Source organism: Panthera pardus, unplaced genomic scaffold (assembly GCF_024362965.1).
Source record: "Panthera pardus isolate Hobbes unplaced genomic scaffold, ASM2436296v1 HiC_scaffold_12, whole genome shotgun sequence".
Lineage (NCBI taxonomy): Eukaryota > Metazoa > Chordata > Mammalia > Carnivora > Felidae > Panthera > Panthera pardus.
This window is the reverse complement of record NW_026526677.1, coordinates 13,481,677-13,508,633: the sequence shown is the minus strand read 5'-3', so window position 1 is coordinate 13,508,633 and position 26,957 is coordinate 13,481,677. Positions and strand designations below refer to the sequence as shown.

General features: G+C 38.9%; 1 protein-coding gene across 1 annotated transcript in view; it reads left to right on the top strand.

The window, feature by feature from the left end:
* The first annotated feature begins 1,810 nt into the window (after positions 1-1,810).
* LOC109261216 (fatty acid desaturase 2-like protein FADS2B) overlaps positions 1,811-26,957 on the top strand; it is a 38,297-nt gene continuing 13,150 nt past the window's right edge. Inside the window, exons 1-6 of the mRNA XM_019439785.2 lie at positions 1,811-2,473; positions 11,423-11,533; positions 14,435-14,632; positions 16,110-16,211; positions 20,808-20,933; positions 23,534-23,594. Coding sequence (XP_019295330.2) covers positions 2,147-2,473; positions 11,423-11,533; positions 14,435-14,632; positions 16,110-16,211; positions 20,808-20,933; positions 23,534-23,594 — 925 coding nt within the window. The 5' untranslated portion in view covers positions 1,811-2,146. The remainder of the gene's footprint in view (positions 2,474-11,422; positions 11,534-14,434; positions 14,633-16,109; positions 16,212-20,807; positions 20,934-23,533; positions 23,595-26,957) is intronic.

Below are 26,957 nucleotides of genomic sequence, written 5' to 3'. Positions count from 1 at the left end.
ACAGACAGGAAATGAATGATTACAGAGGCCCTGCTGTGCACTGAGTGTTTTCAATGCCAACACCAATGGGAGGATGTGAAATTCTTTGGTTATCTCCCCCAACACACACACACACACAAACACAAACACACACACACACACTTCCCACCAGTGTATTTGCATTGTGTAATATAGCAAAAAGACATTATCTCAAGCTTACATAAAGGGCCAGCCAACCCCCAGGACAAGCCCCATACCTGCCCTAGACAAATTTACAATCAGAATATTGTCTTCAAACTTCAATTTTATTGAAATTCTGCAGGTAACCTGAATGTATGTGTATAACCTACAAATATGAAATGTCTATATGTCAGGTTTATGAAACTTCCACACAGAAATCATGGAAACTACTGAGGGTTTCTGTAAATATCACAGTGTTTATGTTAACTTAATGAAATCCTGAGAATAGTGCTTCTTTCATTATACAGATGGGAAAACTAAAGCCCAGAGAAGTAAGGTGATTTGCATGACGCTCTATAGCTAATACATGATAGACAGAAATATGACCACAGGTTCATCTAGTTCCAAACTTCATGTTCTTTATTTTTTTATCGGGTCCCTATTTTTTTAAACAAAAAACTGCTTTCTCTGAACTATAAAGTAACATGTATTTATTTGTAGAAAATCTCGGAAAAAGTATTAAAAATAAAAATGAAAAAGTGTTTCAATATCACTATAATCTAAGCTAATGCCAACACTTTGACATTTTTATTTCCAATCACATACTATTCAGTAAATAGAATTTTGCTATTTTTTTCACTTTTTATATTGTAAACATGAGTCCATGCAATTAAAAATTCTATAAAAACTAACTTTTAATATGTATATAATATCAATATGTACATAGTTTATCAGCCTTCTTCCTTATTGCTGGTCATTTAGGCCATCTCTGATTTTAACCATTATAAAAAGTACAAGAACAAAACCCTTAGTATATAAATCTGGGGCTGAATTAGTGATGATTTACTTAGGACTGATTTCCAAGTATGAAAATGGACATGTTCTATTATTTCATGCTGCTGCTTTTTTTTAAAACTAACACCCTCCCCACAACATCCACTACACTACCCCAAAATCTCTCCTCTGACTCATTTCTAAACCACTGAGTCAAGTTATTGTTATATATGTCTAGACCCTAGGTTTGGAGAATGCAAGGGGGAAAGGTCAGATATCTGGAATCAGGAAGTCTGGATCCATGCACCAATTCACTTGTTACCAAAGTGATTCTGACATATTACCTGAGGCCTTCAGCCCATGTTTCCTCACCTGGAAAACGAGACTGGTTTTCTACCAGGTACTACTAATAGTACCTCCCTCAAAAGACTGATGTGAGGATTAAATCAGATAAAGCAACGGCTTTATCAGATTAAATCAGATGTGACAACGGCTTCGTAAATCATCATGCAATCTGGCAAACATCTGTTGCTATCACCTTTAGATGTGTGACAGATTTAGACGGCTTTCAAAGAATAAAGAGAAAAACTAGTTTCCCGCTCATTGCTGTTTTTGATACATTTAAACCTTGCTTTCAAAAAATATTGCTTAAAAAAATGAAAACCCTAGGGAGAAATAACAGCTGTCATACAGAATATCCCCCAAGTCCCCCAAGCATTCGTGTCATCCTGGAGATTTTGATAGCTTTTGTTCACACGTGGAATTAACAAACCTAAATGTCTCTATCCACAGGCACTCCAGAGAGCTGGGGAACCCAACTCCATGGAGTGGCAGTGTAGGACAGCCCTGTGACTTAAGTCTTGCCCAGCGGCCCTGGGGCGGGCCACAACTTTCAGACCAACTGTGATTGGTCCAAGCTCTTTACCAGGGGACATTTAATGATGAAAGAGGATGCTGCTAAGACATCAGCCCACAGAGAGAAGGAAGGTGACCAAGCCTCTAGCAGGGCAGAGAAAATCAGGACAGACAGAGAAGTGTGGGGCTGGGGATGAGCTCACTGTCAGGATGGTGAAGAGATAACTAGGTTAAAAAGTTTTCTGTGCAGGCATCACACTGCAGTAGAAGAAGAAGGAAGGAAAAGTGTCATTTTATGGTCTAATCAGAGTCAAATATTAGAAATTTCAGGAGCCAACCCGGAAATCAGAGGGGTACAATGACGACAAAGCTTGAAGACAAGCATGCAGGTAATGGGGACCTTGTAGGAGAGGGTCAGCCATACCTGGGTGAGAAGTATCAAGAGAATGGGAAACCAGTAGCAAATGGGAGAGGTGAGATCTCTGTAAAGCAGGAGGCAAATGGAAAGTGTGGCGTGCCCAGAAAAAGTCTAAACATGTACAGCTGGCAAGAGATCCAGAAACACAATCAGAAGGCTGATCAGTGGCTGGTGATCAATCGCAAGGTCTACGATGTTACTTGCTGGGCCAACAAGCATCCAGGGGGGAGCCGAGTCCTCAACCACTATGCTGGGGAAGATGCCACGGTAAGGAACTCAAAGCTCTGCCTTCTCCCTTCCAACGGGTGGGTGGCTGGGACTTGGCTCTCTTTCCCAAAGCATTTGAGTACGTGCTCAAACTCCACAATTGCTCATCTCCTCCCAAACCAATTTTTCAGGATTCCTATCCAGCAAGAACCTGAAACCAAATAAGCCTCAAGGACTAGCTCATTTTGGGATGGGCTCAGATGCTGACAGTGGATACTGTTTGTGTATTTTGGATCTTGTTTTCTCTTGGTGTTGTGTTTTGAATTGGAGTCACTGTTTCCTTCCTGGTTTAGTATAGTTGACACACAACATTTCATTAGTTCAAGTGTACAATATAGTGATTCAACAACTCTATACACTAGGCTATGCTCACCACAAGTGTGGCTACCATCTGTCACTGTCTTTTAAGAAGAAAGTTACAAATGCATGAGTAAAATTTGGGAAAAATCACGTCTGTGCCCATCTAGAAATTTCTCAGACTCTTATAAATGGGGTGTGTAAAAGGAAGACAGCAATTCACATGATAGGCATCAAAATGTTAATAACAATAACACAAACCTACAATTATGGATAGTGCTTTTCTAACCCAAGTCACAGGATCAGCTCAGATGATGTGTTGGCAAAGATGCAGGCCTTCAACCACCTTGGAAATAACTGATAAACTCACTCAGCTTGAGACAGCTGAGCTGATGAATCTTTAATTTTCTGATGATGTTTATCTCTAAGAAGTTAGGGAAAAAAAACATGATTCCACATCCAACAAGGTGGAATTAATTAATAAAATAAAACCATCAGGACTTTAGGATAAAATACCCATGCCACCTTGGAATTCATATCTTAAGAATGAAAATCCTGAGTGTGGCCAGCCATGTACCCTAGACTTTATGTCAGTAAATCCAAAAATGTTTGCAGAAAAGATTCTTGCAAAGGAAGATGGTTCAAGAAGAATGGGAGGCTCCAGGGGAGTTCTGACAAATGTAATACCCCATAGCTACTCAGAATTCAGGGAGCCTAAGCTTGGCAACTGGATACATGAACGTGGGAAAGTTGTTAAAATGCTCACAGCCTCTGCTTCATCATTTGTAAAATGGAAATGACCTTACCAATCTAACTGGTTTATGGTAAATGGGACTAATGCTTGTAAAGTGTTTAGCACAATGCCAAACACTTAATAAAGTTTCATTAAATTCTAACTATTATGATTTATCTCACTGGCATCCATAGCCTCAGAGGTGTGATTATTATTTCCTGTTTACCACCAGCTTAGAAATCTTGATTATATTTGGTGTCATCTGATTGGGAACAGAGGAGCCCATGGTGGAGAAGCATCATTCTCTCTAGTGAACGAGGCCAGGACATAAAGGACCTACAATCAGAGACTTACTCTACAACCTAAGAGGTGTTTGCAGGTTGTGCCCTGAAAGGCAACTGTGGACTAAAGAAAGTATTATCTCTGTGAGCTGACCCTCAACGCATGGCTGCACTGGCCCAGACGAGAGAACCATTCTTTTATTTACATGGAAACTCTCCTCCAAGCTTCCACCCTCCTGATAAAAGGGTAATAATGATAGTCCTTCCCACAAGATCATTAATTTACTCATTCATTTAGTCATCCATTCTAAAACCCTTGTTAAAGGCCGAGCATAATGATTAAGAGTACAGGGTTGGGAATGAAAAAGGCCTGGCTTGTATCTGAGCTCAACTACTTACTAAGAATGTCTTGAGGAGGTTGCTGAAGCTCTTGGAGCCCCGGGTCTTTTATCTAGAAAGTGGGAATAACAACACTTTCATCTTAGCCTTGTGAAAGTCCGTAGTAGTTATGGTGTTTGGCACAGATTAGATACTGAAAAAATGGCAATGCTTTTGTTTTATTATTGCTTAGTTCTTCTGAGATGGGTTCTAGTTTTCTCCAAAGAAAAGATTCCATAAAACAAAATCAGTATATCTACTCCTGTTATTTCCCATCTGAGTTGTCTGATTTTTTTCAAATTATACGATTTAAAACTAATGGCACAGTGCTAATTATCACAGACTAGGCCCAGTCTTCTAATCTGATGAGAGTTTGCTGGGGAAAAGCCAGAAACAAACTGTAAATCCAAGAAGAATTGATGATATAGTTATCAATATGATAACACATGATGGGCTGTTTTGCAATTATTAAATGAGGATGACAAAGCATTTGAGGACAAGACATGCAAATGAAATAATATTTGGCCACAAGTTTCATGTAAGGCAACAGTATGTTCCAGGACCATGAAAGGAATAAATGCAATCTTGTGATGCATGTACATGAGCAGCATGTCCAGGACAAAGATAGCAAGTTAAGTATCTTGTGTGCTGGTCAACCCACTTCTTATCTCCGGACACCACACTCTAAGTAGGACACTGAGAAACTTGAGTTCTTTCTCGTGAGGATCAAAGGACAATACGAGAGGGAAATGATGAAAAAAACTTAGAGGAAATATAGAAAAGTCCATCTAGCTATTTGGAGGACTACCATGTGGAAGACAGGAGAGTTGTGTGCAATTCCAAAAGGATGGCATGGAGCCAATGGAGGTGAGGCTAGGGCAGAAGAAGAGAGGATGTGCACAGAGGTGGAGTGAAAATAGGATTCACGTCAGGAGTAAACACCCAGGCAAAATGGGCATCTCAGCTTAGCCGCTTTCTTTTTAGGACAATATTGGCATGTAGTAAGTGCTCAGTTAGTGTCAATGACTCTCATAGCACGAGGAGGAGAGGACAAAGGGAGAGGAGGGGTAGAGAAAAAGAAAGGGGAAGGAGAGGAAGGGAGTTGAAGTCTGAGCCATGTCTTCCCCTTCTTCCTCTTTTTCCACTACACATAATGACACTTCTCTGGTCAGCATCCCTCCTCACCCCCAATCAGCACAACAAAACCAACCAGGATTTCTAAGTATTAATGAAGGAAAGTAATAATAAGTAATAATAGTTGTATCTTCTCTAGGTTGTCAACATTTCTTAAATATCTGGTTCTCACTGGAACAATGATTCAAGTAGAAAATAGGTGGAGAAGTAGACAGAGAGAGGGGTACTGAGGTGCTAATAGGGGGAGATGGATCATAAGGACATGCTTTCTTTCAGAAAGGCCAATCTGGCAGCCAAGTGAAAGCTGCACTGAAGAAGAGTAGCCAAAATTGGAGGAAGCCCAGGGAATATGTTGAAGATCTGAACAAGGCATTGACCACAGGAATGGAAAAGAGGGGGTGGCTGCAAAGGATGTCTAAGAGACATAATTTATAAAATGTGATGAGTGACTGGTTGAGCAATTGTTGAGAAACAGTCTGTCTGCCTTGTGCATATGTGACATAGTGAACTAGGTGACTATATCCATGACAGAATAGGGAAGCCAGGAGGATGAGCAGGTTTGGGAGGGAGAGCAGAGAGAGAGAGAACTGGGGCTGGAGCTCAGCAGAAAGTATCACAGAAAAAAATCTCGGTATAGGGAAGAGCTTTCAAATAATGAAAGTTCTCAATGAAATGAGTTGCAGTGGAAAAATAACCCTTTGCTTATTCCTGTGGGTGAAGGGGAATCTGGGTGACTTTAAGTGAACATTCTCCATTCCGAAAAGGCTTTCTCCCAGATAAAGGGCAAAGATGGCGTTTTCCTTACAAACTGACCTATTCATAATTCATGTACTACCCAAAATATGAGGGGACTTGTTCTAGCCTTTGCCTTGGAGCACATGAGACCAGAGACGGGTAAGCATAAGAGAAATTACTCAAAGATGTGGTAATGCATATGTGGTTGGGTGTTGACTACTCTGGTGAGCTTTTGTGAGGTGAGTAAATCAAAATCCATGATCTAGTTATCATGTTTTGTAACTCTGTGTGTGTGTGTGTGTGTGTGTGTGTGTGTGTGTGTGTGTGTGGGTGTGGGTGTGTGGGTGGGTGTGGGTGTGTATAAACATTCGCCATTGGTGTTTTATTTCCTGAATTTGGGAAATTTCAACCCACCCCAGACGAACTAAATATAATATAAAAATGCAATCATTTATTGATTTATTTATTTGGTCTGATTTCCAAAGTCTAAGCTCTTAGCCCCTAGGCTAGATCCTCAATAAGTTTTAACAGTGACTGAATAAATTAATGGAAGAATTAATAAACCCACTGGGCAGAGTGGGTGCCATTATTATCCATATTTAGAAAAAAACCGAGGTTTGAGAAATAAAGTAATTTGCCCAATATAAACCAGCTTACTCCTACTGCACTGTGCCTTAATGTGAACAGGAAAGGCACACTCCTTGGGTGGTTGTAGCACAAGATTTTCCAAATGGAATGATTGCTGGATTTTAGACCATACACACCCTCCTGGTTGGGTGCCTTTGTGAAGGGCATAACCTCTCAACAGTATTTAAGTTGTAAAGGCAGGCTTTTGTAAAGGCAGGGAAAGTCAGAAGGACTTTCCATATTTTTCTCTTCCTGTAGGGATCATAGTTCTACAATAAAGCACATCTCCCCATCTCCCATTCAATAACAGCAGAAAGTTAGCAGGATTTCTAAGCTATTTGTAAAAGCAAAATAGTCACATCTTTCCTGTGTTGATATTGTTTTGGAAATAATCAGTTTTGGATGAGTGTTTGTACAAATTTATGAATAGATTGAGGAGCAGGATTATGGTTGAGAAGGTAATCAATCAAAAGACTGCCAGATGAAATGGGAGATGCTGGGTAGGGAAGAGAGGCTGGTTGTTAAGACCTATGTCCTCTGAACTCAACACATTTGAATGCTTCCAGCTTTTTCCTTGTTAGAGAAATCCTATACTCATCTCTTCATTCTTCCTTTCCTGTATTCATCAGGCATTCACTGATAATGTGCCATATTCCAGGCAGAGTGAGACAGTAGGCATAATTTAATCAATAACACATGGCCTTAGTCTTCAAAAACTCTTAAATACCTAGGAACAAATTTATCCAAGAAGGTTAAAGACCCACATACTAGAAAATATAAGACATAAATGAGAGAAACTGAGGAAGATATAAATAAATGGAAAGATATTCTATGCTTATGGATTGGAAGAATTAATATTGTTAAAATGTCCATACTACCCTAAACAATCTACAGGTTCAATGCAATCCTTGTCAGAATTCCAATGGTAGGGGCACCTGGGTGGCTCAGTCGGTTGAGCATCCGACTTCGGCTCAGGTCATGATCTCGCGGTCCGTGAGTTCGAGCCCCGTGTCGGGCTCTGTGCTGACAGCTTGGAGCCTGGAGTCTGCTTCGGATTCTGTGTCTCCCTCTCTCTCTCACCCTCCCCCATTCATGCTCTGTCTCTCTCTGTCTCAAAAATAAATAAACATTAAAAAAAAAAAGAATTCCAATGGTATTTTTCATAGAAATAGAATAAACAATCCTAAAATGTGTACAGAACCATAAAAGACCCCAAACAGCCAAAGCAACAATTAGCAATCTTGAGAAAGAACAAACCTGGATTTCAGTACATGATACAAAGCTACAGATGAATGGATAAAGAAAATGTGATACCTATGCACGCACGTGCACACACACACACACACACACACATAAATACACACACACAAACACATAAAAAAGAATGAAGTCTTGCCATTGGCCCCAACATGGATGGACCCATAAAGCATTATGCTAAGTGAAATATGTTAGAGAAAGACAAATGCCATATGATATTATTTATATGTGGAACCTAAAAAAGAAAACAAAAAAACAAGCTCATAGATACAGAAAATAGATTGGTGGCTACCAGAGGCAGGAGGTTTCTCCTGTGAAGAAGCTCAAAAGTGCAAGCTTCCAGTTATACTAAAAAAAATCACGGGGATATAATGTACAGCATGATGACTATAGTTAGTAATACTGTATTGCATATTTGAAAATTGCTGAGAGATTAAATTTTAAAAGTTATCACAAGTGAAAAAAAAATTGGGGATTATGTAAGGTGACAGATGTTAACCAGACTCATTGTGGTGATTATTTTGCAATGCATATGAATATCAAATCATTCTGTTGTACACCTGAAGCCAAGGTAATGTTATATGTCAATTATACTAAATTTTAAAAAGAAACACAAAAAGACCACCTGAGAAGGGGCAAGTACACAGCTTCATTAAAATACAATTTGAAAAGTTATAGAAGCTAGAGGAGCCCAGAGAAATCATAAATAACTTTACTGAGTTAGGAGAGACAATTTGTAATCTGAATCTTGAAGGATGAAAAGGAATTTTTATAGAAAGAAAATGGAGGAAGTCAGTCAAGACAAAGGAAACAGTATGTTCAAAGTTTCAGAACAATAGACAGGCATGAATATTTATTGAATGGAGAGAGGTCAGGTCTGGTAAACAAGATGGTTCATGAAAGGTAATGGTGAAAGGTGAGCCTGGAGAGGTAGGTTGGAGCCAGAGGCAATGTGAGGGGATTAAAACCTAATGTGGGAAGATATTACTATCCGCCCAGCAGATACATGCTGATTTTAGCATCATCCCAATCTGAAATCACTTCTCTCTTAAGAGGCCTTTCAGAAAAGTAATTATACATGTTATGACTGGAATAAACCTTTATAGCTTCATGGCTGTAAAATCACACAGCCTTTAGTTCAAATCCTAGCTTACTATCTACCTAATTATTGTGGCATTTTGGACAAGACGTTCTCTCCTCTGAGACTTGGTATCTTTATCTTTACAGAAGAAGCAATGGAATCTCATAGATCCAAGGTGATGGTTATGAATTGGCCCATAGAGTCTCTTGTACACAGGATATACACAAAAGATGTTAGAACTATCCCCTCTTCCTTTCAGTTTACCCACTCTCCTTCCTTCAGCAGGAATATACTTGCCCAAGAGTGTTGATAACATAGCCTGTTTTTACAAGTCTTTCAAAAAAAAAAAAAAAAAAAGGATTTCACGACTTCCACAATATCCAGACTCTATTAGGAAATGCTTTTACATCAAATATCTAAGACTACCCAAACTCCTTTGTTATGCTGCTCATCAGTACAATGAAAAGAGGCCCACATAGCAGGGCAATGCCTACCGTGCTGGAAAATTCTGTTGGTCTTTAGGCTATGTGATTACAGCATTGCCTGCAAATCTTGCTGGGAATCAGAAAAAACGATGAACCCAGAAGAACATTATCGTCAGCATACTGTTCCAGGACTCTGTATGACTGCTCAGAGTAAAACAAAATTTCAATGGCTTACCTTTCTTCTACACTCTTAACTTGATCCATGAGAATGTTTTCCGTCCTAATCTGCTTTTAAACAAGTAGAATATGATTTGCCACTATGGATCATTCTGAAATACTTTAATTCCTTTCTTAATCACAGAAAGGCTCTCTTCCTGGTTTGGGAAACTAAGTTTTAGACCCACAGAATGTGATAGTTAAGAAAAACTTTTGAAATTATATAGTGCAGAATTTCCCAGGGTGGGTCAGAGGAAGTATGCAGAAACAGAATGAGCAGTAGAGACTGGACTGGTTCTAGCAAATGCAAAATCCTTTTTCCATCATTGACTCTAGAGACCCTTAGGAGAAGTAAGTCTAAAGAGTTGATACTGTACCCTTTCAATTAATGTTATTCATTATATAAACACCTTCTTATAAAGTAGGCTTCTATGTAGTTCTTAGATGTATCCAAGGTTGCTTTACACTTTGAAGATGGAAGGTTCATTATATTCACTAAAACAATTTAGAGTTCATACCACATTAGGCTTTGGAGTATAGGAAGAAAATCTCTGAGTTGTTATATTGAAGAGAATGTAGGTAGTAAGTTATTAGCACTTGAAGTATATATACAAGAAAGATGGCTAATATGTTGATTTGCTTAATCCCTACAATCACTTTATGAATTGGTTGGCTATTACCATCACCCTTATGTTAGAGAAAACAGAAGCACAGACAAGTTCAAGAAACTTGTCCACAATTACACAGCTAGTAAGTAGAAACCAGAATTTAGGTACAGAAAGACCACTCCAGGGTCCACTGTCTTAGTACTATGGAACAACAGCACTTTAGAGTCATGTGTGTGGCTTCCACGTATTCAAGTTATGATCTTAGTTATATTTACTCATTTTTGATCACTCCTGTTCTCAAAGCTGCAATAGCAGAAAGTCTAATATCTACCTCTTGGAGAATTCTCCTTCCCCAAAATCTGTTTTATTCTTTGGGAAGGAAGAGAATATCTCTAACTTTCAAATACAAGCAGGATATAGGGACCACCACTGTTTGTCATAGCCTGTTTGAGGTCCTACTTAACATGGACCTGAGATGGGGAAAAGCAGTTGGTCACCTCTATGTGCCTGGCTGTCACAACCCTTGCAGAGATTGGCCTAGCACTTTTTAGAAAGAATGATGAGACCCCTCCAGTGAAAAACTTGTGAAGAGCGTGTACTTTAGACAGCTCAGACCTCAAGGGCTGTGCTCCCTTTCTCTCCTGTGCATTAGTCCTACACTATCAATGTCAACTTTAACCAGTTTTTTTTTTTAAAAACTTAATTCAAATGTTTCATTCCTCTTGGCTTTGGCCAGGAACCAAGAGGGATATTTGATGGGAGATGTGCTTTTCACAGCTAGTCATGGTTGCTGCGTGCTTCTATGTGAGCAACTTTTACCACCCTGATGTTGGGCTTTGAAGATTCATCATGGCTCGCTAACTCAAGCAAACTAATTCTTCTGGTGCTCAGTAAAGTAAACAGTGATCTCTTCCAAAGCTCAGGAATATCCTGGCTGTGTTGGGCTTGCCTAATGAAGCAGTGCCTCAGGTAGGTGGATCTCCAGCATGAAGCTTTCATAGAGTATCTCCAAGGGTAATTTTGATTGTTCAACTTGAAGCATCAACCTGGGGTTAGAAGAAATCCTCTGTAATAGAGTCTGCTGATTCCCAAGATGGGCACAGGATGAGGCAAGGAAGGGGACTATTCTGTAGATAAGCGTGTGTGTAAGCCTCTATCAATTCTCTGTGATTTACAGGATGTCTTCAGAGCCATGCACCTGGACCTTGACATTGTAAAATTGTACCTTAAGCCACTGCTCATTGGAGAGCTTGCCCCAGAAGAGCCCAGCCAGGAGAGAAACAAAAGTGTGAGTGGGGTCTCAGGACCCTTGAACATATGGAGGGATGGGGACAAAGGCCAGTTTAGCGATTCCTGACATATCCAAGAATTGATCCTTTTTTGTGAGAAACTGACCATTATGCCTAGGTGATCCTGTAATAGCATAAATGAGTAGTTTCTACATATTACAAAACAATGTCATCCTCCTTAGACATTCAGAACTCTTAAACCTCTGTGTAAGAAAGGAATGAATTGTTTGGTCCTACAGTACCCCAGAAGTTCTGTGTCTCTAAGTACCTCCTTTATGTCAGGCAACTACCAGATACAACTTTTGTCCAGTGACTGCTTACAATTGCTTGATGTCTGTGCCTATATTCACTGCTAAAGTAAGTTTGATGAAAGCAGTAGATATGTATGTATATTTTGCTTATCTCTGTGTCCTCAAGAACCCACCTGCACAGGATCAGACATGTAGTAGGGACTCCATAAATAGCTACCAAATGAAAGTTGTGAATATATCCTAACAGCAGCCCTTTTTACATTTGGTGAAATTATAGTCCAGGGAAAATAATTTACTTTCTGAAAGCCCCATAGTTGGTGTATCAAGGAACCAGGATTCCAAGTCACTTCTTTCTGACCCCAAGGAAGGGTGCCACTCTTTCTTTCTCTACTACTTTGGCCACCTGAAATACCATCTTCCAAAGGACAGGGTCTTTATAAGATTAGACATTCACTAGGATGATTTTACATAAGGCTTAAAAGGATTTTGACTAATATCGAGCATTTCTTTTTTTTTTTTTTTGCAATCTGTTTTGTTAAAGCTGCTTACATTCTGTTTAATTCTTCTGAAATAATTTGTACCCAATATTGACCCATATATCACTGTGAGGAGAATAGAATTAGCATTATACTTCTGCTTCAGGAAATGAGGAAACAAACTCACTGAGGAACAGGCAGATTCTGAAGACGCATAACTCATTTTGTGTAGACCTCAGACAAACACTTAGGCTCACCCCTCAGGCCCACATGCATCCCACACAGCTGTGTGTCAGGAAACCCAGCCCTGTATTTGGCAGCGAGGGCTCTGAGGCTGCACAGCTTAGATTCACAGCCCAACTCTGCCACAGGTTGTATGGGTTCAGGCCACTTCCCAAACCTCTCCATGGCTCAATTTCTCTCTCTGTAAAAGAACGACGACAGTTGCATCAACTTCCTAGAAGATATTGGGGAATTATGGAAAGAGTTAAAAGTGCTTCAAGTGCTTAGAACAGTGTCTGGAATGTAGTAAATGCTCAATAAATTTTAGATACTATCATCATGAACTCACTTGTGGCACCAGCAATTGACAAACCTCCAGATATGTCCCCATCATTTAGGGCAGGAGACTCTAGGGTAAACAAAAGAAATCGATGCAAAGCTTAATTGTTTCTGCTAAAATTTTCTTGAAGGAAAAGAAAATCCACTAATGGTTGATAACTATAAGACAACCATTCATTATCTAAAAGAGTATTGGTTTCTGGGGGGTAAAAGTCTGCCAAAATTTTTCTTTAGTGCATCTATGTAGATACTATGTATGTGTGCAAAATAATACATATATACTCAGATATATGTCTATAGACAATTAATATGAGCACAACACTTGTGTCAGAAAGCATAAGTTGAATTCCTGCCTCTATCACCTACTTGCTGATGATTTCAGACCAGTGCTCATCTGGGCTTGCTGACCCCATACTCTGTACACTAGATGAGTTGGAAAATATGACCAGGTTGGCAAGCACTCTAGAGATGCCTCTTAAAGTTATCCATGGTCACCAAAATTCCAAAGCTGATGGAGGCTTGAGAGATGAACCCAGGAAACAGATCTTTTAAAAGTTGAATCAGTGAATTTTTTTTTGCTTCTAGAATTATGTTCATAGAATTTGCTTCTAGAATTATGTTCATATATATATAAATTCTCTCCTTTCATGTATCTGAACAATCTTGCTCTCTTTCTTATGCTCTGGTCATTATGTCACCTGTCCTGGTTTCAAACCCATTCATTAGTCATTAAGCAAAGAGATATTTCTTTCCAACTCTTGCACTGACTCTACAGTCTGACTGGCAAGCTTATAAACCAATACTAGCCTTGCTCATGCACCCACATGCACATATGCATGTTACATAAACACAGAACCAGGAAACCCCCACCCCCCACAACACATATCAGCACACACACACTAATGCCACCAGAGATCCTGCCCTGTTTATAGGGGTCCATCAATCAGCTCACAAGAAATTCATCCTTTGAGCTAATCCAAGTGAACAGCGTTTTTTGTCCATTTTTATTTTATTTTTTTAAACATAATTTATTGTCAAGTTGGCTTCCATACAACACCCAGTGCTCATCCCAACAAGTGCCCTCCTCAATGCCCCTGCATTTTTCTGTGTTCATCATTTTAATGAAAGGGTCCTTTGCACATACTGAACTGCTGATGATGTAGAAAATTCTGTGTAAACTGTACCACTAACTACAGTGACACAGATCCATATAGACAACACAGTTCTCCAAAGCATTATTGGAGATCAATCAATCAATACCTGAAGCAATACTGATGGTTTGAAAGGCAACAGTTAGACACAATAACCATCTTCACAGGCCCCCTGCCAAAAAAAAAACCCACAAATTCTGAGCTCCAAAATAGTTTGAGGACAGTTTACAAACTACTACTCCTCTTTCTATTCTCCAGGGGAAAAAAATGTTATCATAACTTTTCAAAAAAGTTTTGTTTGTTCATAGTTTTATGTTTTTAATTTTGCCCAATTAAATTTATTAATATAATTAAATTTGTATTCATAAAATTAAGGTACTAATAAGGTAATATAATGGATTATTGTGCTCATTTGTGTTCCCTGAGGGAACTAATTCCTTCCTTGAACATTTATTTCTCAGTCCCAGTTGGTGGAAGATTTCCGAGAATTGCGGAGAACATTAGAGGCCATGAACATGTTCAAGGCCAACCCAGCATTCTTCTTCCTTCACTTCGTCCAGGTCTTGATTTTAGAAACTCTGGCTTGGCTAATAGTGTGGCATTTTGGCAGTGGCTGGGCTGTGACAATATTCATCTCCTGCCTTCTCACAATTTCCCAGGTAAGCACATACCCTAAAACCAAGCAGTGGCTTTAGGGGACGATTCAGAATTGTCTCCTTCTCCCTTTAGACCTGCACCAGCTGCTGTCTGACACCTCCTAGCAAGCTGCTCATCAGTGTCTGACACCAGCAAGTTGCCACACCTTGCCAGACCCCAGTCTCTTGTCTGTAAAATAAGGATAATTTTTATGGAAATGTTATCTACTAACCAAGTTAACGTGAAAACACCTAGCACAGTGACTGACACATAGGAAGTATTTAATTTATGACAGATGCTAGTCTTTGCCCAATTGTACCCATACCAGTTCAGTCACGGAAGTCATTTCCCAGCCATGTAACACTCACCTTTATCTTTTATCCATCTTTCAATCAACAAACAGAGAGAGAGAGTCAAACCAAGAAACAAACTCTTAACTATAAAGAATGAACTGATGGCTACCAGAGGGGAGGGGGCAGGGGGATGGGTGAAATACGTGAGTGCACAAGGAGTACACTTGTCATGATGAGCACCAGGGGTTGTATGGAGATGTTGAATCACTATATTGTACACCTGGAGCTAATATTACATTGCATGTTAGCTAACTATAAATTAAATAACACTTAAAAAAAAGAATGTGTGGATTCCACCATAAATGCCAATCAACTACTGGGACATAGCAGAACATCTGATCAATCTTTGTTGAATGATGTGTGAATCTCTAAACATGGCTTTCTGTGAGCGCAACACTGCATTGCGGACATGAAGGAAAATGCACCTGGTTCCTGCTCTTGGGTAAAGAGTCTTTCAGTGGGAGAGATTCACGTTCAAACTTGTAAACATACAACATGACAGAATGACATTAATGCCAAGGACAGGAACAAACGTGCTGTTGAAGCAGAAAGAGGCATTTAATTCTCATTGGAATAAGTGCAGAAGGTTTTATGGAAAATTAATGTCAATGTTAATTCCAGGATGTATGTTAATTTTTTTTTTTTTTTGTAAAGTCAACTTGCTTTATTCCTTGAAAAGCAACTCTTTTGGAAACTGGAAAGGAAACATTTGTTTGGTACTTAGCATAAGCCAAGCACTTTGTAGGTATTTAAGTTGCCCAACAGTCCATGAGTAAAATGTTATTATCCCTACTTAGCAGGTGAAGAGCTGAGGTTTGGAGCTACTGAGTAATTTGCCAAGATCATTCTTGGCAAGAATGATTTAGAATCCAAATCTTCCTGACTCCAAAGGCCATACCCTTTCTACTCTTCGCTGGAAGATTTTGACAGTGACAAGGAAAATGTTCTATACTGACAGAACCCCATGCACAAAGGCACACTAGTGGGAAAGAACACAATGTGTAAGACGTAGAAAGTGAACTTGGCTTGGAGCCAGATAAGATCCCCCACCATTCTTCTCCTATGGGCTTTGAATCTATGAGTGAGCTCATTTATTAATTTTCTCTTGACTTCTCAACTTCTTTAACAACAATTTCATCTCTTCTAGTGTCAGAGTTCATATCTGCAACATGACTTGGGACACCTTTCCATATTTACGAAGTCCAAATGGAACCACCTGATGCAAAAACTTATGATGAGTCATTGCAAGGTACAGGATGTTCATGGAGCATGATGGGATTCTCATGCTCCTAAGACAATGGTTACCACGTTTGTTTGTGCAGTCATATTAGTAAAAAATGTTTGTGCACAAATAGATTCGCAAATATGCTAACAATGTAGATATTACATACATACTAATATGTAATATGACATTGTAATATATATGCTAAAATTAAGATTTTAATTGTTTATAAGGAAAGGTTTATTTTTATTTAGGAAGTTCCAACAGTTTTTCTTACCTTAAAAAACTCTTTAGCCAATCCTTGGCATCCCATTAAAAAACCACCACACAGGAGGATTGTGCCTTTATAAATGAAGAGGTGCTCTGTAAAATCATGAATGGGAATGTTCTTAGAAGAAGTCTAAACATTTACTGCTGGGAAGCAACAGGAATTCAGCAAGCCTGATTAGTCTTGGAAGGATAAGGCTATGATGAAATAAAGGGAAGGATGCAGAAGAGATAAAAGTGAAGAAAAAGAGAAAGAGTGGACAAGAAAGGTCAGATGGCACTGTTCAAGAGTCAAGGACTGTAAATCCCAGACTGGTGGAAAATGCAGTGGTGATGATGGCAGTTGGTCTTGCCTCCCCCTGCCCAAACTCCAGGAGGGCAGGTGCTTTGTTCTATGAGCCACTGCAGTGCAACACCTAGCAGAGTACCTGGCACATAGTAGGTCTTCAATAGCATTTGTTGAGTGGATGGATGGATAGATGGATGGATGAACCAAGGTAACAGTACAGGACTGCCAAGAGTGGGTTTTAGCTCTGACTTGACAAGGCTTCCTGTGTGATCTTGACTGAGTCATATTCTATCTCTGACTCTCAGTGTTCTCATCTTTAATATTAGGAGTTAAACAGGATGTCTGTTTTTCTATGACATTCTAGGATTTAGTGACTATGTACTCTGGCCCAGATGGGGGAAAATGCCTCTGAGCCTTCCATTAAGCCAAATCTTGCATTCAAGGCAGCTCATTTTAGGAAAAACTCCTAAGCACTGACTCAGAGCCTACTTGTTTTGCCTTAACACAGTGGTTTTATATTGAACTGAAAGATACTTAAAATAAGTCTTATCAACCCTCTTTCCAGTTGGGCAAACTAAGCTTAAGTAGATTAAGTAACACAGAGTTGGATCTGGATTCATATTAGAATTAAGTCTGTTCCTCAAAATGGTTAGAATGATTAAAATTGTCATTTTATGTGATAAGTTTCATTTAACTCGAAAATTTCTATAGGTACACAGTCCTGCCCTCTTTCTACTCATGCTTGATTGACAAAGTGTTTCTGTATCCAGTCAGAAATGTTTACCACAGAATAAAAGCAAAAACAGTGTCTTATGTCCTGGTGAGAATTAAGGTAATTCCTTTTGAGGAAGTCAGAGGAAAAGAAAGACTCATGTGTCTTGGAGGTAATTGACAGTTGACTTGATGCCAGTATAAGTAATATTTCAAGCTCCACCCTTGCTGGTCCTTTTAAAAAAAATCACTGCTTTCCCACTTGTCCAAATTTGTACACAGCTCTCTCTATATAAATTATGTTGCCAGAAACAATTTTGCACTAGTTGAAATGAATATAACCTTGATGACTCATGAATGGAGTAAATAAATAGGAAATGCTCTAAAAGCAAATTGAGCATACTCTACCTTTTTGCAGATAAAACCAGTGATTTGTGAGCAAAATGAGTGTAGGCTTCAAACTACCTGTAGGAAGGAAAGGTGGACAGGAGGGAGGCAGCAAAGAAAATTGTAATATAAACAGCAACAACGTCACCTTCTACATACATCACAATTTTAAATTTCAAAACTTGACTTACTATCATTTTACCCTTGCCCTGAGGGGTTTTGGGCGGAGTTTTTTTTTTTTTGGAATTTTCACTCACTAGCTGTGCTAGTAATTGTGTATTCCTGATCTTTGCAATGTTTGTGCAATAAAAGAGTGCTTCTGAAAGTATACCGTGAAATTTCTGCACATATTTTGGACTCTTGTGCAATGTTCAAATCAAAATGGGCTCCCTGTAGCATATTTTTCAATGCCCCCTCCCAAGATGCAGCATGCACAGTTTGAAAACTATAAGAATCAAGAATCAAGGATTATACTAGGGACAAAGAGACAGAGTATTTGATATTAAGACCTGCCTTAAAAACCTGGCCTATCCTCTTTCCAGGACTACATCCTAAAATAATTTTGGGGGAGGGGTGTGAAGCATGTTATTTCCTTTAATATTTTTCTCATCCATTCCACAGATGAGGAAATTGCCCAAGACCACGCATACCCAGTAGCAGGGCTTTGAATTCAAGCCAAAAAAAAAAAAAAAAAAAAAAAAATGACTTCAGGCCAAAGTTTGGATTTCTTAGAATGCACCAAGAAAGGACCTAACTTGGGAATGAGGAATGACCTAGGGTGGTTTCTGTATGGAATTGGGTGCAGGGGCAGCCTATTCGCATGTAGCTGATAATCTTCACTTCCAGCTGGATCATTCTATCCCTTGCCTCCAGTAATTGTGGCTTCCAGACCGAGGAGTAAGGGTAGAGCCAGCTGCTTTAGATCACAATTACTCCCATCACTGTTCTAAATTCCAGGACCTTGAGTTGTCAAGATCTTCTCCCTGACCTATCATGAATCAAAATTTGTCTCTCCTATTACCAGTTTCCACAGATAGTCATTGACTGCAAGAGTACAGTTAAAATGTTGGCTCTCAAAGGATTTAATTAACAAAGTGAATCACTGCTTATTGCAGTGTCCTTGTTTGTCTATTGCTCCCATAGGTTGTATGTTTCATAAGTATGGGAACCCCATTTTATCATGTCTAACTCTATATTCCAAATGCTTGTTTCAGCGTCCGATGCATGGGATGTGCTTTAAAATAAATAATGAAAAGAGCAAGTGCATAACTGTAAAAGTGAGTGGGTGGTATGCAGTCAGATGCAAGAAGAGCAGAGTGCAATGAGGACCCCATAGGGGGAGTAAAAATTGATGAGTACAAGTTCAGTTTGACATATCATGAGACATGCAAAGGAAATGTTTGGAAAGTGATTTTCCTTTCACGCGTGAGATTTAGCAGATAGATGTGGGATGGAGGAAGAGAGATTCCACTACAAGGATGGTAAGGAGTGTTAGAGGTGAAAAGAGACTATTGCTCCTGAGAGATGGGGTCACCAGGGGTTTGCTAAGAGAGGACTCTACAACAAGGACTATGGAAGGCAGTGCTAACACTTGCAGATTTCCAAACATGCCCATCCCCCTCAACCATGGATGTAGCGTCCAGATCGGCATAGTCCAACAGAAATATAATGCAAGCCACATTAAAATGACATAAATCATTTTAAATTATCTAACAACATTTCAAAAGATAACTTTCCCACTATATATATATATATATATATATATATATATATATACGTTCAAAATTATTATCATTTCTACATGTAATCAATATAAAAATTTTTTTTATTTATTTATTTTTTTAATATATGAAATTTACTGTCAAATTGGTTTCCATACAACACCCAGTGCTCATCCCAAAAGGTGCCCTCAATATAAAAAATTTTAATATGATATTTTCTCTCCTTTTTTCATCCCGAGTCTCAAGATCCAATATTACACACATACTGCTCATCTTAATTTGACTAGTTACACTTCAAGTGCTCAATAACCAGCGTGTAGCTCGTAGCTATCATATTGGACTGTGAAAATGTAAAACATGTTTAGGCCAGTTATTGAGAGATGTCAAATATGCAATAAAAAACAAATACTCTTTATTCTTATGTAATAATTTATGCAATAGGGGAAAGGAGAGGAAATTGAATTTCTCAATATGCCAACATTTTACATACATCATCTCTTGTCTCCCCCAAACAACCCATGGAAGTAAATGTCATTATATCATATTTACTGCAGATGGAATACAGGCTCAAAGAGGGTGAAATTTACCAAAACCACAAAGCAGTATTTATACATCCAGGATATGAAACCATATTGATGTGCTTCCAAATCCTTCCTCTATTAAAACTTTCACACTGTCATTGAGACAGAGAAAATCACAAACAACCTAATCAGAGATGATTTGAGCTCAGAGCCAATTGAATTATTTTTATTCTCATTTATCTTTATATGAGATCATGGAAGCCTGAACATGCAGTAATGTGAGCCAAGCCCCCTATAAGATAATTTCAGATCCATGATTCATTTAAATATTCATGAAAGCAGGATTCCTAGGACCATTTTACCCCAAGAGCTAATTGAAGTTTTAGAGATGAGTTTTCTTTATTTGTAAAATAAGGATTTTCTCTGTCCTACTTATCTTCAGAATTTTTAAAATGAGGATTCCCCCCCCAAAAAAAAGGATGGAAAAACATTTCATCTGAACAGGTTTTTGTGAATTTTATGAATTTTCCTGAATCCCATGATTATTTGATTGTAGGCTTTGAAAGGCTCTGTCCAATGGGCCATTCTGTGACCCAGCAGTCAGGGAACAAGTTCCAGAAGCTCAGATATCTTACTTTGACTTTGGAGATGCATGCAGAAAACTCTGAGAGTGAAGGACATCCCAGGAGAGAAATCTTGCAGCTAATGAACCCTCTCTTCTCCTCAGGGCCTGTCAACATCCTGGTGGAATCACCGACACTTCCAACATCATGTAAAAACAAACATCCACCCCAAAGACCCAGATATTGATATGGGTGCACTTTTCCTGCTTGGAGAATTGCAACCTGTCAAGGTATGTTTAGAACTCCTGAGCACTTAAGAAATGTTCCCAAAAGTGATTCCTGGAAATGTCTATGGTCTTGTCCCAGAAAGATAGAGCTGGGGGTTCCTACTTCAAGCACCTTCTCAGAGCATGTCTCCTTCTTTGAGTCCACGATATACACAGGAAATAACTGAATTTGAGGCTGTACAAATAGAAGGAAATGTGGAGCATGTGATTCTATGGTCTTAAATGACACGCCACCAACCTCCTATGGAAAGAAATATGGTAACTTGTATCACCCTGCTTGAGCAATCCTGCTCAAACAGATCCCTGCCCAGTGGTCACCACTACAACAGAGGCAACATAAGTTGCTGTTAAGTAGTGAAACCAGATGACTGAAGCTGGCAATGACTCTCTAAAATTTAACGAGGATATGGAGACATTCATTCTCTCAGAGAAAAACATGTCAGTATATTCAATAAGCACTAAATCACAAGTATCTGAATAACTAGTTATCTCAACTAATTCTAGCTCAGTGAGAAGAGGCTGTACTAGTGTTTTTTAGTTTGTGTTCATTTGGTTCATTTATACATGAGCCACAGCCCAAGTGCTTTGTATGATACTTAGACATCTCACCTCTCATTTGGACTTGTTAAACAATAGAGAAAGGAGAGAAAAAATCAACTCCGGAATTTGTCAGTTGATTTTTTTAACCTCAACTTAAAATCATCATGTAAAGGACTATTACCAAATGTTTTAGGAGAAAGTCTTACTTCAAAGAAGGAGGTACAAGGGTAACTACAGAAAGGTCTCCCCCCTCTAGAGAAATGGTAGATCCTGAGAGTCAGGTGCTTAGAAAGAGGCTGCTATTTCCTAAAACAACTAAGGGGTTTTATTGAGAATGTAGTTCTGTCAGTTGCTGCCTGCACTTTGGGCTACATAAACCAAAAATTGTGTAACTTTTTAAAAATAAGTTTTCCCAGCTTCAGAAGACTGTACCTTCTTCTCCAGTTGAATTAGGAAACAAATCTCTTGACTAGACTTAAAAAAAATCTCTGGCTGTGATCACAAATCAGTTGCTTTTGACAATGGCTCCACAAATAAGTTGGACTTCTCTGATGTTTGTGACTCCTACGCTCATCAACAAAAGTGTGATACTTTGATTTCTCTATCCCCACAGAGCAAGAAGGATTTGTCTTAACTGAATTTTATGAAGCAGGCTGCCCCTCCCCAGAAGTACCTCCCTAAGGTTATGTTCAGTATACATGCTGCCTCTTCACAAATGATGGAGGTCACCTCCTAAGTTTTATAGCTGCTCTTGGGACATGTCCCTAGACCTTAGGGTTCCGTGTAATAGAGTTTCAGAGCTACTGTCTGAGACATTGCTTGAAATTATTTAAACTCTAAAATTCAGTTGTTTACATTTTTTAAAAAAATAGTTCTGGTGAGCCCTGAACTTTTCTTTCCATCTCACTTTACTGCCAATTTTTCTACCATTTTGTTCAAACATTCTACTTTCTAGGTCCTGTGATCATGTTCTAGAAGACTTACAGCCCTCCTTTGGAGTGAGACTCAAAAGCAGTCCTCCATCTAGGTGTGCCAGCTCCCAGGAATTTCCACCTGCTCTTTTCCCCATGTTTCCCACTACTTAAAAATCTGAAGGTTTGAGAGGAATTGCAAATAGCTCTTATTACATCATCAACATGCTATTTCTTTTTATCTCTGACACTAAAAGAAGGAAAGATCAACCCTAGTATCCAAATATGAAAAGAAGTCTATATGCAGGAAGGGAGGTATCAACAAAATGGAGGAGAGCAGAAATCAAACAATGCCCATAGTGTTGTGTCCAAGTGAACATACAGTAAAAATATAGAGCAGACATAAATCTTCACTTTCATTCATTCAACTAAACATTTATTGTATGTTTACTAGGAGATATAACCATTACCTCTATGCCTCCCCTCAGAGTATTTGCTGTCCTTATGCACTGAGCACAGACTAAATTAACTAAGGAGATTCCTAGAAAATTAATCAAATTCCCAGCATTAAGATTTTATGTAATATCATTACACCTTAGAAATAGTTCATCACAGTGTGAGATCCATAATGAGAACACAAAGGAGGAAAGATGGGACAGATAAGAAGGACCATGTCTATATCTTTTATCATATTACCATTTGATAAATATCTGTTGAAAGAATGAATGGATATGGAGACTGAGCTTCAAGCAGAATTCTAAACACCATAGTTAAGAGAAGCTAGAAAAACTCATCAGAAATATTCCCTTTTGGTCACCACTCCACTCCATAGAAGGACAAAAAATTTTCAAAATGGCTTCCATGGGAATTTTTTTAAAAAATCACAATCCCCGTAGTCAAATGTAAGAATTACCCACATTTAATTAAAGCAAAATGATGCTGCAATATTTCCTCTTATTCCAGTTCTGGTTCTTCTAGTGCCTCAAATGTGACAGCCAACAAATTCTGACCATATGGCTCTTTCCGTAGAGATTTTAAACACACACACACACACACACACACACACACACACACACACACAGAGCAACGTTCTTGAGCATTAATGACCACAAGTATTGTCTCTTATGTTAGTTTTATGCTCTCTCCTTTCAGTTTGGCAAGATGAAAATCAAGTACATCGACTATGAAAAGCAGCACCTGTATTTCTACATGGGTGAGTCTCGTTGGAGCCACTTTCCTTATCATCCCATGTCCCTGAAGCAAGCTGTTGTCAAGCCAGACGGCACAACAGCAATGCTCTCACAGAGAGACCAGCCCATGTCTTATTGTGACTTGGAAAAGCGTCATGTCATATTTCAGACTTCCTGGGGACAAACATCTGAAAAGGAAAAATTGGAAAGCAAATAGGCAGTTTAATTTTAATGTGCATCTCACGAGATGCTTCAGGAGGGATGGAAGTCAATCAAGGAGCCTTGCATCTGAGACTATCATAGAAAAAATAAACACCTGTCCAGAATAAAAGAATAGTGGTATCTGGATAGGGATGAAAGAGAAATAGGAAAAGAATGCCAAAGCATTGACATTATGAAGCCATAAGATGTAGATACTTAGGAATGAAAGGCACCTGAGAGCTACTGTGTGAGAGAAAGATGGTTGCTCCAATGGCCCACATAAAGTTGCAGAAGATATTTTAGTGGACAGAGACATATATGTATGTATGTATGTATGTATGTATGTACATATTTTGGTTTTTTAGGTAATTAAAACTGACCAAGCAGAAAAATTTATTGATACCGTAGTACAGTCTAAATTTAACATGATAATTTTTTTTACAGAAAGCCAATATTTGAACAATCAACGGTAAAGATGGTTTTTGTTTAGTTTTTTTTAATATGAAATTTATTGTCCAATTCGTTTCCATACAACACCCAGTGCTCATCCCAACCAGTGCCCTCCTCAATGCTCATCACCCACTTTCCCCTCCCTCCCACCCCCCATCAACCCTCAGTTTATTCTCAGTTTTTAAGAGTCTCTTATGGTTTGGCTCCCTCCCTCTCTATTTTTTTCCCCTTCCCCTCCCCATGGTCTTCTTCTGTTAAGTTTCTCAGGATCCACGTAAGAGTGAAAACATACAGTATCTGTCTTTCTCTGTATGACTTATTTCACTTAGCATAACGCTCTCCAGTTTCATCCACGTTGCTACAAAAGGCCAGATTTCATTCTTTCTCATTCCCATGTAGTATTCCGTTGTATATACAAACCACAATCTCTTTATCTATTTGTCAGTTGATGGACACTTAGGCTCTTTCCCTAATCTGGCTATTGTTGAAAATGCTATAAACATTGGGGTACAAGTGCCCCTATGCATCAGCACTCCTGTATTCCTTGGGTAACTTCCTAGCGGTGCTATTGCTCTGTCATAGGGTAGATCTATTTTTAATTTTTTGAGGAATCTCCACACTGTTTTCCAGAGCAGTTGCACCAGTTTGCAATCCCACCAACAGTGCAAGAGGGTTCCCGTTTCTCCACATCCTCACCAGCATCTATAGTCTCCTGATTTGTTCATTTTAGCTACTCTGACTGGGGTGAGGTGATATCTGAGTGTGGTTTTGATTTGTATTTCCCTGATGAGGAGTGACGTTGAGCATCTTTTCATGTGTAAAGATGTTTTAAAACACAAAGGAAACCTTCCATCAATCAAAGTGTATTTTGTAAGATAAAGGGTTTTTAATTTCAAAAAGGCTGTCATTTATACCAAAAAGCTTTCAAGAAGAGCATAACTGTTAAGACCTAGAACACTGTTCAGTTTCTACCTGAAGAGTACAGTGGTATTTCTAGTCAACTTCTGAATTTCAGTAAACCTGCAAATGTTTAAACTCCCACTTTATAAACACAAGTCACTGGAAATCTTTTATGATAGTTGCACCCAATGTAGTGAAAATCATATGTATGTATGAATATATATAAATAGATCTGAATGTGGGTTCAAGCTGAAAGAAAATAGGGTAGCTACATAATTCTGATATTGATAAATAGCAATCTATCAATGGGTGGCTTAGTCAGTTAAGCATCCGACTTCAGCTCAGGTCATGATCTCACAGTTTGTGAGTTTGAGCCCCACATCCGGCTCTGTGCTGACAGCTCTGAGCCTGGAGCCTGCTTCTGTGTCTCCCTCTCTCTCTGCCCCTCCCCTGATTGTGCTCTCTCTCTGTCTCTCTCTCTCTCTCACTCTCTCTCTCTCAAAAGTAAATAAATAAATTTTAAAAAAAGATTTAAAAAATATCATAAGCAAAAATGCTTTCCTCTTAACAAAAATCAAATTCATGACAGCTCAAAAAAAAGTTTTCATGGAACTCCAAAATATGCCCACCTAAAACATATGCTTACAGTTTGAGACATAAGACAAAATCAGAAGTTCCCAAACATTTCCTATAGATCAGTAGCTCTCAACCAGAAACAATACTGCCCTGTTGGGACAACACAGTGGAAGGGAAAGATGATACTGGCATCCAGGGAGCCAGTGGTTCTGTTAAACACCCTACAATGCACAAGACAGCCCCTAACAACAAGAAATTATCTGGCCCTGCACTCTCAACAATAGCCAAATTACAGAAAGAGCCCAAATGTCCATCAACTGATGAATGGATAAAGAAATGGTGGTTTATATACACAATGGAGTACTACGTGGCAATGAGAAAGAATGAAATCTGGCCCTTTGTAGCAACGTGGATGGAACTGGAGAGTGTGATGCTAAGTGAAATAAGCCATACAGAGAAAGACAGATACCGTATGTTTTCACTCTTATGTAGATCCTGAGAAACAACAGAAGACCATGGGAGAGGGGAAGGGGAAAAATTAGTTACAAACAGAGAGTGAAGGAGGCAAACCATAAGACACAGGGAGCAAACTGAGGGTTGATGGGGGGTGGGGGAGAGGGGAAATGGGTGATTGGCACTGAGGAGGGCACTTGTTGGGAAGAGCACTGGGTGTTGTATGGAAACCATCTTGACAATAAATTATATTTTAAAAATTACACTCCATTCACAAAGTAAAAATTACATTCCATTACACAAAGTAAATTAATTAATTAACTTAATTAAATAAATAAATAAATAAATAAATATATTTACAAAAAAGAAATTAGCCCCAAATGCCAACAGTTATGGGGTTGCAGTTTATCTGATTTGCTCAAATGTTGGGCACCAGTAGTCATTTGTAACATGCTTGACCAGGATGGCCTGTGGGCTTATTTTTGAGGTAAGGGGGTGAATTCCCACTGCTGTCCTTTCCACTGCTGGAATTCTGCAACCTCATTCTATGAAAGTCACCCTCTCTTTTTCTGCATGACCAAAAAAGAGGAATGAAGACATCAGTGCCCCATTTTGAAAGGTAGCTGATCTCCAGGCTAACCAGCAGTGTGTTCACATAATAAAAGCTGTTGGAATTGCTTTTCTGACTTTCTACCCTGTCTGTAGTGCTGCAATATGCTCTTAGCTAATGAGGAATGAACGAATGCTGTGGATTCACTACACGAAGCCCACTTCACAAAACTCTCTGCCTTTTGAAGCTGTTTCGT